This window comes from Bufo gargarizans, chromosome 1 (genome assembly GCF_014858855.1).
Source record: "Bufo gargarizans isolate SCDJY-AF-19 chromosome 1, ASM1485885v1, whole genome shotgun sequence".
NCBI lineage: Eukaryota > Metazoa > Chordata > Amphibia > Anura > Bufonidae > Bufo > Bufo gargarizans.
In genome coordinates this window covers 535,464,066-535,477,264 of record NC_058080.1, presented here as the reverse complement: position 1 = coordinate 535,477,264, position 13,199 = coordinate 535,464,066, and the positions used below count along the sequence as shown (strand labels likewise).

Below are 13,199 nucleotides of genomic sequence, written 5' to 3'. Positions count from 1 at the left end.
ACATTCGTGCGGATTCCGCAGACTAAGCCAGACCTTGAATGGGTCCGTGGTCCGTCCGCACCACAAAAAAGTGTATGCACTACCTTTTTGTTGTTGTGCGCAGGCAATGTGGTTTCATGCCTCCATTCTGCACTGACCTTCCGCATCCCTGATGCGGGGTGCACACGGCATATTGCAAACCCGCTGTTTGTGGGCACGGCTGGGCAACGGCCGGGCACATGAGCCCTTAAAGTGATGAGAACAGAGCTGTAAGCTGGCCATACACATTAGTTGTAAGTTGTCTGAAACCTCAATTGTCTGCAAATTCAGCAGACCATCAATGTGTATGGAGGCTGCTAAATCCCAATGTCTGATGTAAGTTGGGCAGCCCGGTGGCTCAGTGGTTAGCACTGGTGCCTTTGTATGTTCTCCCCCTGTTTGCATGGGTTTCCGCCCACACTCCAAAGACATACACATAGGGAATTTAGACTGTAGACAACAAGCGATGTCTGTAAAGAGCTGCAGAATATGTTAGCGCTATAGAAGGCCGTGTGCATGCTGCCATTTTTTATTTTTATATATTTTTTTTAAATCCCTGTAGAAATGTCCTATCCTTGTCTGCAAAACGGACAAGAATAGGACGCGGGCTGGCGGTACGGACAGTCCATCTGCTGTCTGCATCTTTTGTGGCCTGCATCGACCTCCACATAAACATGCACGCTTGACACAGAATAGGTGATAAATGTCACATAGGAGGTGGTGGGCTTTCTGACTTCTGGGACCCCCAGCAATGCTGAGAAAGAGGCCTTCCAGATTGCCCTCTCTGAATGGGACTAGTAGTGCACATGTTGGTCCTCCACTCCTTCCACGTTTATGGGAGTGATTGCGAGCTGTCTACCTCAGTCCTAATGGACCAACATGTGCGCTCGTGCTACATTCAGACAGGGAACTCATGGGATTGCCGGTCCAAGTGGTCGGACCCCCAGCGACCTGATGTTATACTGCTGGAGCGCCCCTTTAGTACATGAGATCTACAGACAAGGGTGCATGTGGATGTCTTTGTGGGTCGTGCTCTCTGTCTGTCTGTCATGGTTCTCGGAGCAGTGCTGAAGTTGCAGCGAGTGCCAGCATGCAGGGAATGTCAGGATTCCTTGAGACTGTACTTGGCAAGCTTTCCTTTTTTCTGCTGAGATATGAACAGGCCCTAGGGGCAGAACTGCAGAAATCGCTGGAATGTGATATTACTCTGTGAGCCTTTGTTTTTCCTCTCCTGGTTGGCTCAGTCTTCATATAAGACATTGTAATGTAGTAATGCAGCTGTTTTATAGGACTAGTAGGGGTCCACAACCTCTTCTGATTGGGGGCCACATTGTCAGCCTAAACCAATTCCAAGGGCCGAAAATAAAACTTAAAGGGGTATTACCAACTAAAATACTATATTTATGGCGTATTGAACCTACTGTATATATCATAAATGTTACACTTCTAGTACTCCCATCTAATGGGGGAATACATGAAAGATACACGTGACCAGCCATAAGACATAGATGTACATGTCTGTCATCGCACAGAATGGTATCGAGGTTGTGCACCCCTGGACTATAGCCATTAAAACAGTCTTGTATTGGAAAAGAGAATATCTTGTATGTCGGCATCCTAGAACATGGCTTCCACTGGTTGCCGAATCATGGTCTTGGCTGTAAAATTGGGCTCTGTTCTCTCCAGCTTTCTAGACTATTGGGAGTGCCAGTGAGCCCAGAAATGAGAGAGAGAGTGCATAAAAAAAATAGAGTAGGTGTGTGGACCGGCGCTTAACAAGCCCTATGCCTGGTGGTGGATCCACCGGAGGTAAGAAGAGACGTCACCTCTTCATAACTTCAGCTGATCCACCGCCAGTTCTAAATGTAAGACCGCAATCTGCGCCAGGAATACGTCTAATATTGGCGTGTTTCGTAAATGAACCCCCTTAGTCCCTATTTGATATGTTTCTTCTTTGGTGGATTTAGAAAGATAGAGTAATTTCTACAATCCAGGGAGAGGTTGGAGTTTTCACACTTGGCAGATCTTGTGCCGAGTCTGTACTGTCCCATTATCCATCAGGAGCGTGTCCTCTGGAGTGCTGTCAAATGGTCTATTTCCAAGGTTCTCTCATTGCGGCAGACACCTTGTAAGTAAGGCTACTTTCACATTGGCGTTTTGGCTTTCCATTTCTGAGATCCGTTCACGGCTCTCACAAGCGGTCCAAAACGGATCAGTTTTGCCCTAATGCATTCTGAATGGAAAAGGATCCGCTCAGAATGCATCAGTTTGCCTCCGTTCAGTCACCATTCCGCTCTGGAGGTGGACACCATAACGCTGCCTGCATCATTTTAGTGTCCGTCTGAGGAAACTGAGCCAAATGGATCCGTCCTGGCACACACTGGAAGTCAATGGGGACGGATCCGTTTTCTCTGGCACAATAGAAAACGGATCAGTCTCCTATTAACTTTCAATGGAGTTCATGACTGATCCGTCTTGGCTATGTTCATGACGGATGCAGGTGGTTGTATTTTTGTAACTGATCAGTTTTTGCAGATCCATGACGGATCCGCCCAAAACGTGAGTGTGAAAGTAGCCTAACACACGAGGCAGGAACAGCCATACGACAGTCAGTAAGCGCCCTAGGAAGTCCTGTTCCTGGAGTAGGAAATGAGGAGGGAGGACATTTCTTATCACAAGCACGCCTGGAATTTCTCTACACCTGGTGTATAGCGGTGGGTTTTATGTCAGTGTCTTGTGTTTATTGCTTTGCTGTGAAGAATCAGATTATATGTGTGCATTGGGTTTAGTGCAAATGGGCACCATCAGTTTCTAGCTATTTAGTCACTATGGTACCACAAATCCTCCCGTCCAGTGCATGTAAATGATAGCCTTCCTATGGAAGACATGCTTGTGGATAAAAGGTCCCTCCAGTGTCCTCTAATCGCTTGGATTGCGTTTTTTTTGCATCGGCTAAATTAGATGATGTTCCATTGTAGTAAACTCCTGTTTAGAGGCCAGGTATGGTATATGCCCGGCACATGCAGGCTACGTTTGTATTTAGGCATATTAACTATATTCATTGGTGGCGCAGTGGCCACAGCCACTCCCTTCTACTCCCCCTCTTCTAAGTATTATATTAATTGTGCCCCCCCCCCCCCCCCATACCTCCACACGATTAAATCATTGGTGGCAGCCTCTGATCGGAGCCCCAGCAGTGTAATCCTGGGGCTCCGATCGGTTACCATGGCAGCCAGGACACTACTGAAGCCCTGGCTGCCATGGTAATCTCCCTGCTGCTGTGTGCACTATGCCCAGGGCAGCAGGGAGAGTGGGAAGTCCTGTTCAAGGGTCTAGCCCATAAGGAGGCTAATAGTTTTTAAATAAAAAGTAAAAAAAAAAAGTTTAACCCCCCCCCCCCCCCCCCCCCAAATCTAGAATATATGGCACATACTTAAATTATATCGGAATATAGATTTTAGGCCATATTGCCCACCCCTACCTGAATATCAGATGTGTGGTGTTTGGGGCTAACCTGCTTTTTTGTAATGATAGTCAATGGTGTTGCACTGCGACATGCTAGGTAATAATGTGACAGTCGTACAAAAATCCATTGAAGAGACGTCGCATCACCACCATTGGCTATCTTTACAAAAAATGTTGCACGCCATAAATTTTGCAGAGCAGCTGTACCCTTATGGTCCCTACACACATCCTTTTGCCACCGGTGGTTTTAATGTATCTGCATCAAAAATCTGTCTTAAAGTGGCCCAAATTGACATATCTAGGGTTTCTACCCTTTTTTCACTGTTAAGGCTGCATTGCACCTGCAGATTTTTCGGCAGATAATCCCTAACGAGCTTTCGTATGAATGTTCGTTAGCGACCATCTTGCAGTGTAATACTGCAGCGTATTGCCTGATGAATGAGCAAACGCTCCTTCATCGAACAGTTATGATTTCTTGAAAATCCTTGTTTGCCGGCTGCAGATCATGCTGTCTAATTATGATCTGCCGCCGGCAAACCATTGTACAGCATGGGGATGAGCGATGGCGTTGTGATCGCTCCTCCGCATACTGTGGAGGAGATCACTTCATGTAATAGCAGCTGTCCGCTGGCGAATAGACGATTGCCAGGAAGGAACACTCCCCCCCCCCCCCCCCCCCCCCTCTCAGACAATCGCTTGTTCAATCGGCCTGTGTGGCTTTAGTGTCTGTCCCTGCACCAGATATATATCCTCCAGCCTGAGCCCCAGTGATAAATCTGGTGCAGGTCTATACAGTCAGTCTGAGCTTACCCCTTCTATAGGAGTAGTAAATTAGGTCAGTGTGTCTTACCACTAGTGTTTCCCGTATAGAAAATGTCAGAACGCCAAAAAACAAAACAAAAAACTCCAGCATGCGTTTTTGGAAAGAAGCCAGAGAGACGACAAATGCCACCTAATGAACAAAAGGGCAGGGGCAAAAAAGCTCCCGCGTGCCCTGCATTTCCCATAGACCTTCTGGAGCTGGTGTCTTTACTTGCAAAAACACAAGAAATGCACTTGCAAAAAAAATCACTAAAAATGCTGATGCAGAAAAATGCCAGTGTGAAAGCGCTCTTAGGCCTCATGCACACGACAGTTTTTTTTTCACGGTCCGCAAAAACGGGGTCCGTGATCCGTGACCGTTTTTTCGTCCGTGGGTCTTCCTTGATTTTTGGAGGATCCACGGACATGAAAAAAAAGTCGTTTTGGTGTCCGCCTGGCCGTGCGGAGCCAAACGGATCCGTCCTGAATTACAATGCAAGTCAATGGGGACGGATCCGTTTGATGTTGACACAATATGGTGCCATTTCAAACGGATCCGTCCCCATTGACTTTCAATGTAAAGTCTGGAGTTCTTTTATACCATCGGATTGGAGTTTTCTCCAATCCGATGGTATATTTTAACTTGAAGCGTCCCCATCACCATGGGAACGCCTCTATGTTAGAATATACTGTCGGATATGAGCTACTTCGTGAACCTCAGATCCGACAGTATATTCTAACACAGAGGCGTTCCCATGGTGATGGGGACGCTTCAGGTTAGAATACACTACAAACTTTGTACAAGACTGCCCCCTGCTGCCTGGCAGCACCCGATCTCTTACAGGGGGATATGATAGCACAATTAACGCCTTCAGGTGCGGCACCTAAAGGGGTTAATTGTACTATCATATTCCCCTGTAAGAGATCAGGGCTGCCAGGCAGCAGGGGGCAGCCCCCCCCCTCCCCAGTTTGAATATCGTTGGTGGCACAGTGTGCGCCCACCATCGCCCCCCCCCTCCCTCTATTGTAATAAATCGTTGGTGGCACAGTGTGCGCCCACCATCGCCCCCCCTCCCTCCCTCTAATGTATTAAATCGTTGGTGGCACAGTGTGCCAACCACCATCGCCCCCCCCCCCTCTATAGCAGTAACATTAGTGGCAGTGTGCGGTCTCCCATTCCCCCCCCCCCCCCCATCATTGGTGGCAGCGGAGTTCCGATCGGAGTCCCAGTTTAATCGCTGGGGCTCCGATCGGTAACCATGGCAACCAGGAAGCTACTGCAGCCCTGGTTGTCATGGTTACTTAGCAATAGTACAACAGTAGAAGATTCATACTTACCTGCTTGCTGCTGCGATGTCTGTGTCCGGCCGGGAGCTCCTCCTACTGGTAAGTGAAAGGTCTGTGCGGCGCATTGCTAAAGAACTGTCACTTACCAGTAGGAGGAGCTCCCGGCCGTTCACAGACATCGCAGCAGCAAGCAGGTAAGTATGAATCTTCTACTGTTGTACTATTGCTAAGTAACCATGGCAACCAGGGCTGCAGTAGCTTCCTGGTTGCCATGGTTACCGATCGGAGCCCCAGCGATTAAACTGGGACTCCGATCGGAACTCCGCTGCCACCAATGATGAAAGGGGGGGGGGGGGGGAATGGGAGACCGCACACTGCCACCAATGTTACTGCTATAGAGGGAGGGGGGGGGCGATGGTGGTTGGCACACTGTGCCACCAACGATTTAATACAATAGAGGGAGGGAGGGGGGGGCGATGGTGGTTGGCACACTGTGCCACCAACGATTTAATACAATAGAGGGAGGGAGAGGGGGGCGATGGTGGGGGCACACTGTGCCACCAACGATTTATTACAATAGAGGGAGGGAGGAGGGGGGCGATGGTGGGCGCACACTGTGCCACCAACGATATTCAAACTGGGGAGGGGGGGGGGGGGTCTGCCCCCTGCTGCCTGGCAGCCCTGATCTCTTACAGGGGAATATGATAGTACAATTAACCCCTTTAGGTGCCGCACCTGAAGGGGTTAATTGTGCTATCATATCCCCCTGTAAGAGATCGGGTGCTGCCAGGCAGCAGGGGGCAGTCTTGTACAAAGTTTGCAGTGTATTCTAACTAGAAGCGTCCCCATCACCATGGGAACGCTTCTGTGTTAGAATATACTGTCGGAAATGAGTTTTCACGAAGTGAAAACTTAGATCAGAAAAAGCTTTTATGCAGACGGATCTTCGGATCCGTCTGTATGAAAGCAACCTACGACCACGGATCACGGACACGGATGCCAATCTTGTGTGCATCCGTGTTCTTTCACGGACCCATTGACTTGAATGGGTCCGTGAACCGTTGTCCGTCAAAAAAATAGGACAGGTCATATTTTTTTGACGGACAGGATACACGGATCACGGCCTCGGCTGCAAAACGGTGCATTTTCCGATTTTTCCACGGACCCATTGAAAGTCAATGGGTCCGCGAAAAAAAACTGAAAACGGCACAACGGCCACGGATGCACACAACGGTCGTGTGCATGAGGCCTTACAGCGCGGTTATCTAAGAGGCTGAGGCATTTCACCAGGGTTTGTGTGGGGACGGAGGGCCTGGTTCTGAAGTCGGCAGCGTTCACACTGGTTGGTTCTGGAACTCTACATAAAGGAAGGCTTCTTCTCTGATCCCGGCACTTCTCCTTTTGTGGGTTTTTGCGGTCTACATAAGTAAGCAACATTTTTAACACTTTAATGCCCAGGAGTGCTATGAGCCTTCTTTTCTATACCCCAAATAATTTTTTTTTTATTTTTTGCTGGACACATTTCTAATACTTTTCCAAAGTGCAGTGGATATCTAAAATACATAAAGGCACTTTTTAGCATTTTGTTTTTTTGTATTCTTTTCTAATGGTACTTTCACACTTGTGGCAGAGGATTCCGGCAGGCAGTTCCGTCGCAATCCGGACGCAAACTGATGGCATTTGTCAGACGGATCCGGATGCGGGATCCATCTGAGAAATGCATTGAAACTTGATCCATCTTTTCGGTGTCATCCGCAAAAACGGATCCGGTATTAATTTTTTTTTGCATTTTTAAAGGGTCCGTTTTGCCAGAACAATTAATGCAGGATCCGGCAAATGATCAGTATTTTTGGCCGGAGAGAAAACTGCAGCATGCTGCAGTATTTTCTCCGGCCAAAAAAACGTAAGAGGGACTGAACTGATGCATCCTGAACGGATTGCTCTCCATTCAGAATGCATTAGGATAAAACTGGTCAGTTCTTTTCCGGTATTGAGCCCTGTTACGGAACTCAATGCCGGAAAACAAAAACGCTAGTGTGAAACTCCCCAAGGATTCTTTCTGGTAAGCGGTCTCAAACCTGTCGTTTAAACAGACTGCATATGGGTGGCGGCTCTGTACTGTCCAATAAATGTGCAGAAATCAGTTGCGCATGCATCAATGGTGCCTGTTACCGTGTTCTCTGCACGGGCCATCGGAAAAGTGTGCAGTCTGGTTTGCACACAGAGGACATCACTGATGAACCCTAAGGAAGTTGGTTCAATCAGTAATGGTTACTGTAAAAATAAATCCCATAATTATACGGTGTAGCGATGCCAAATATGTGCAGTGTCTTATGTATGACTCTCTTATAGCGTTTGCCACTGACAATAATGGAAACATTCGTATTTCCAAAAAAGGACGATGAAACCTATGCAATTAACTGAAGGCTACTAAACTTAATTGTATCTATGTATCTTTTTTGCCTATGTAAAAGCACTGAAAAAAACACCAAACGGATATACCACTGACTATACTAGCTGGTCATACAAGCAGATAATAAAAGCTGAGACTTTTGCCAATATATTCCTGTCAGGAAGATATCGGAGCCCATCATGCACCACGACACGGTCCTCAGCATGGCAAGGGGTCCTACCACTGCACTAACTATGATGTGAACACGGTCTGAAGGTGATGAAATCCAGCTCACAGCCAAGCTTCCACACAACCGCATAGCAGGACAACTAGTGCAATGTGAACACAGCCAGACCGTAAGCCACACCCATATCAGACCATGTGATGGAGGTTTCAAGGTGTAACAGAATGTTCAATTGCCAGATAGAGGCCCATTCAATACATATAAAACAACATCACAAAAATATAGTGGCCAATATGGGGGAACTGTCTCAACCACAAACACTGTAGCGTGTCTTTCATTGGGCGAGCAGTCCCACCGCATGTGAACCACAAAATACCGTGGCAAGTATGGGGGAGCTGCTCAAACCCCAAACACTGTAGCGTGTTTATCATTGGGGGAGCAATCCCACCGCATGTGGACCGCAGCAAACAACCATCCCGAGCAAGTAATGCATACAAAGGAGGACGCCAGCGCGGTCCACATGCACCACAAAAACATCCTACACAAACAGGAGCATTGTGTGGATGAAAATACAATCATATAAATCACTGAAAAAAACACCAAACAGATATACCACTGACTATACTAGCTGGTCATGCAAGCAGATATTAAAAGCGGAGACTTTTGCCAATATATTCCTGTCAGGAAGATATCGGAGCCCATCAGGCACCTATGTAAAAGCACCTTAAAGGGGTTCTCCATTTAGTTTTAGTTTTTCCTCAGTAGATTTCCCTGCCATCTCCGCTGCTGTCATATTTGGGGCTCATTTGCACGACCGCCATTCATTTCAGTGGACTAGCAAAAGATGCAGACGGCACACTGTACTGTCCGCATCTGTACTTCCATACCGCGGCCCCATATAAAAAAGAGAGCATGTCCTTTTCTTGTCCGCAATTACGCACAAGAATAGGCATTTCTTTCATAGGGCCGGCCATGTGCAGTCCGCAAAACACGTACGGTCGTCTGAATAAGCCCTTACTGAGAGCTTTTCTGCTCAGGTCCCGACTGGATGTGTTGCCATGTCTTCCTGTTCAGCTACATATGCTCTGTCATACTAGTGTAGATTTTTGCTTTTGTGGTTTCTGGTGCTTTTTTTTTTTTTTGTAGTTGCATTTTTATTTATTTTTTCCTCGAGTGGAGCTTTTTGTGTCAATGTTTTTTACCTTCAAAACGCAGCATGTTTTGGGTCTGGCATTATTTTTTGCTTTTTTTAAATTCCATTATTGCCTGGCATTTTCCCTTGTATACCATACCTTCATTATTTTTTATTTTATTTTTTCTCCAGCTTCCAAAAGTGGGAAGCTGCCTGCCGGCTTCCATTGGGGCTCCCAGGTGTCAGACTCCCAACGATCTGATATTGATAACCTATCCTAAGGATAGGTCGTCAGTATCTAGAGCCCGGACAAGCCAAAAGCATTTGCAGTATCCTGAGGGTGGGCCACCTTAGAAATGTCCACCTCCAGCGATCACACTGGTTTCCAGACACAGTAAATCCCTTGTCCGGGAACTTTGTGTTGCCCCAGGCTGTAGGACCTCATCTTTGCCTTTTATGTCTCTCCTCGGACTTTCATGGGTGTGTATCCACTTGCTGTGCTTTCCTCTTTATCTCTGTATTTTTCATGTGATTGTGATTTGAGTGAGGCATACGCTTATCATAAACTGTCCGGAAGTGACTAACCGAGAAATGCATGAGTCAGTCTGGAGCTGCTGCTTCCGTCCTGCACACATCATCACCTATGTACCGTACCGCATCACCCTTCTGTGGCTCTAGGGGTACGTTTTCTCCTTATGGAAACCGACGGATCCCCCTATAGTCAATGGGGTTCAGCAGTATTGGGCTAGGTTGGATCCGGTGAACTCCGGAAGCTTGTTCTCTGCCAGAACAGCCTGCTGAATCAGTTAAATAGAGGTGCCAACCTACCTTAAAGGGGTTTTCCTATGATTAAAGGGGTTATCCGGGCTTTGAAAATTGATGACCTATCCTCAGCATAGGTCATTAATATCAGAGTGGCGGGGTTCCATATGGCTGAATAAGTAGACGATGCATGCAGTGCGCACGTGCCGTCTTCGTCTCTCTTCCTGCTCTGCTGCTGCTTTGCCATAGATGTACAGCAGCGAGCAGGAAGGGAGACTGCACGTGCACACTACACATGCCGTCTCCTCAGACAGCTGATTGGCGGGGGTGCCGGGTGTCGGACCCCTGCCGATCTGATATTGATGACCTTTATAGTACATGACAGTCTCTGTCTAACAAAGCTAGAACCAGCCCTGTACCTCACATGGATCCAGTGATCTCCCCATTCATTGGTCTGCTAGATTTATATCAAGCTGGCAGCTCAGGGGGACGTGTCCTTTCTGCTGCAGCTCTCTTCTTATCACAGCTCGGGAGACAGCTGAGGGATGAAACTGAGCATGTGCAGCCTTCTCAGTGAGCAGGACAAACAAGAAAAATAACATACAGCTACATTTTATTGAATATGTCAGTGGTTATATAACATTTTTAATTACATGCAATTACAAAACCATTTGGATCCAGGTGCTGATTTGAAAACTGTATGTGGGACAACGTCTTGCAAGTCGTATTAAAGGGTCAGACCTGTCACCTCTCCTGATATTCTGTTTTAGTAACTACTTGCATTCCCCATGGAATAATAATTCTGATGCATCAGTTATTATCATTCTATTGTGCCATTCCTTTATTATTCCTGCTAGAAGTTATAAATGAATCACTAGCAGTTTGTAATGAAGGTCCATCTGGGTGTTATCAGTTGACAGGGTGTCCCTGCACTGATTGGATAATGGCACACCCTCAACCAGTAACACCCACCTGGACCATCATTGTAGCCTGCTAGTAATGCATTACTAACTTCTAGCAGGAATAATAGAGGAATGGCACATCATAGAGTCATAAGAATAGATGCTCCAGAATAGTTAGTACATGGGAGATGCAAATAGTTAATATACGGACATGTCAGGAATGGTGGCAGGTCACTCTTTAACTTCAGTTGGAAGCACTATAAGGGGGCATTCACACGACCAGATCTGTTTTACGGTCCGTGTGCATCCTGCACTTTTTGCAGGGCCCATTTAAAAAAACATGTTCTATTTGTGGCTCGTCCGCATTTTTTGCGGCCCCGTAGAAAATACAGTTGTGTTAATGTACTGTTAAGAGTCGTTGCCAATTTGTTATCTCTGTGGCTTTACCTGAAATGTGACCGGAATAAAGATACTTGGCCTTTTTTTTTTTTTTCGCTTTTACTTTGAAAAGCCCATAAAAGATGATACAGCGCTCATTTTCATGACTTTATGTGCCCTGATATACTGAGTCCCTGACACACCAGCAGTTTCTCTCTAGCCGGCAGAATACTTCAGGGCCTAACGGGGGGTGATCCTGTAGGGCTCACCTTATTTGTTCCACTGTTCAGCTTTATGTACCTGTAGTGACAGCACTTTTTATTACTTCTTCCCTCCACATTGTATCTAGATGGTGCCTAAAGGTAAATGGCACTTTATGAAATTGAGGCCCCATCTGTTGTTAGACAGAATTACTTTAAAGAGTCTGTCGCATCATTTTCCGTTTTTGTTTTGCCATTGTCGGTGGTTCCGTGCCTCAGAAAAAGAAGTTTGATATGATATGCAAATGAAACGTCAAGTGCCCATTTGAGTGGTCCATGGCACGGCAAGTGCCCCACTCCTCCCCCTTGCTTCTGATTGACCTCTCCCTCTCCTCCGAAAGTTAGGCATCCCTGCAGTGAAATTAGGTGCAGTGTAGATGGGTGTCCTGTGCCACACACGTTTGTGGCTCATGCGTGCTACATTTTATGGTGTCGCTGCCCACAGATGGTTACATGGCTATATTTCTTCTAGAAGGAGGACAATTCCAACGACATTAGAACTTCCTGTTATGAGAAAATACCAAAGCCAGAGCTTCATTCTATATATTTTTCCTCAGTTACTCCTCATTGCTTTCTGACATTCTTGCCTCTGAAGCCTTCATGAGCTCTCCACCACCCTTCTAGAACTGAGCTGGCTGGACTGCCTTGGCATTGAGTGTAGTTGGGTTTATTAGCTTCAAATGTCATTTGCCTCTGCTCATCCTTTGTTCTTCTCCTCTGCAGATGCTTTACTTGCTGACTTGGAGTCCACCACATCTCATATATCCAAGCGACCAGTGTTCTTATCTGAGGAGACTCCATATTCCTATCCCAGTGGTAGTCATACATATCAAGAAATTTCTATACCGCCTGCACATGCCAGTGAGTCTCTTAATGGCACCTTTACTGATCCCCTGGATTCCTGGACCACCAGCTCCAATGCATTTTCCCAGCAGCAGGTAAACCTCAAGTGCAGGAACATGGTGCTTGTATTGCACATATAAGATCTCTGAAAGGGGAAGACCGGTTTATCCTTCTCTTATCTCCCAACAGAATCCCATCCCCAGCAGTTCTATTGTGAAGGAGGCTGTGGGATCCCCCTCTGCTGGAGAAGAGGAACATGTATACAGGTAATATCTATCCTAATACCCGTGTTTTCTGGCATTACCTTTTTACTTCTTTCTTACGTTTTACTTCTTTCTGCACAGTTTTCCCAACAAACAGCGATCTGCCGAGCCATCTCCCACCGTCATGAGCTCATCATTGGGCAGCAACCTGTCCGAGTTAGACCGCCTGCTCTTGGAGCTAAATGCTGTGCAACAAGCCCCATCAGGCAGCCTTTCTACAGGTAAGATGCAACGGCGAAGATGCCAACCTTTGTTTTAAATGTATACTATCAGGTTTTTAGGCAATGTTTCATGTTGGTTTTTACTTGCAGATGATTTGACTCGGATCACACAGCCTGTAGCAGTCCCCGTTTCTCTTTCCAGTGTTTCGGACAGCTCAGGATTTAAGATTGGCCAATCCTCAAAGGAAAAACCAAAGCGCAACGGGGCCCGGGGTATAGAGGATGTCCGCCCAAGTGTGGAGAGTCTTCTAGATGAACTTGAGAGCTCTGTGCCAGCCCCAGTGTAAGTAC

At 46.8% G+C, this 13,199-nt stretch overlaps 1 protein-coding gene across 3 annotated transcripts in view; it reads left to right on the top strand.

Moving 5' to 3' along the window:
* PXN (paxillin) overlaps positions 1 to 13,199 on the top strand; it is a 47,277-nt gene that overhangs the window by 11,637 nt on the left and 22,441 nt on the right. For all 3 annotated transcript variants that reach the window (XM_044275426.1, XM_044275425.1, XM_044275424.1), the window contains exons 2-5: positions 12,305 to 12,519; positions 12,614 to 12,690; positions 12,769 to 12,908; positions 12,999 to 13,191. In XM_044275426.1, coding sequence (XP_044131361.1) covers positions 12,305 to 12,519; positions 12,614 to 12,690; positions 12,769 to 12,908; positions 12,999 to 13,191 — 625 coding nt within the window. The remainder of the gene's footprint in view (positions 1 to 12,304; positions 12,520 to 12,613; positions 12,691 to 12,768; positions 12,909 to 12,998; positions 13,192 to 13,199) is intronic.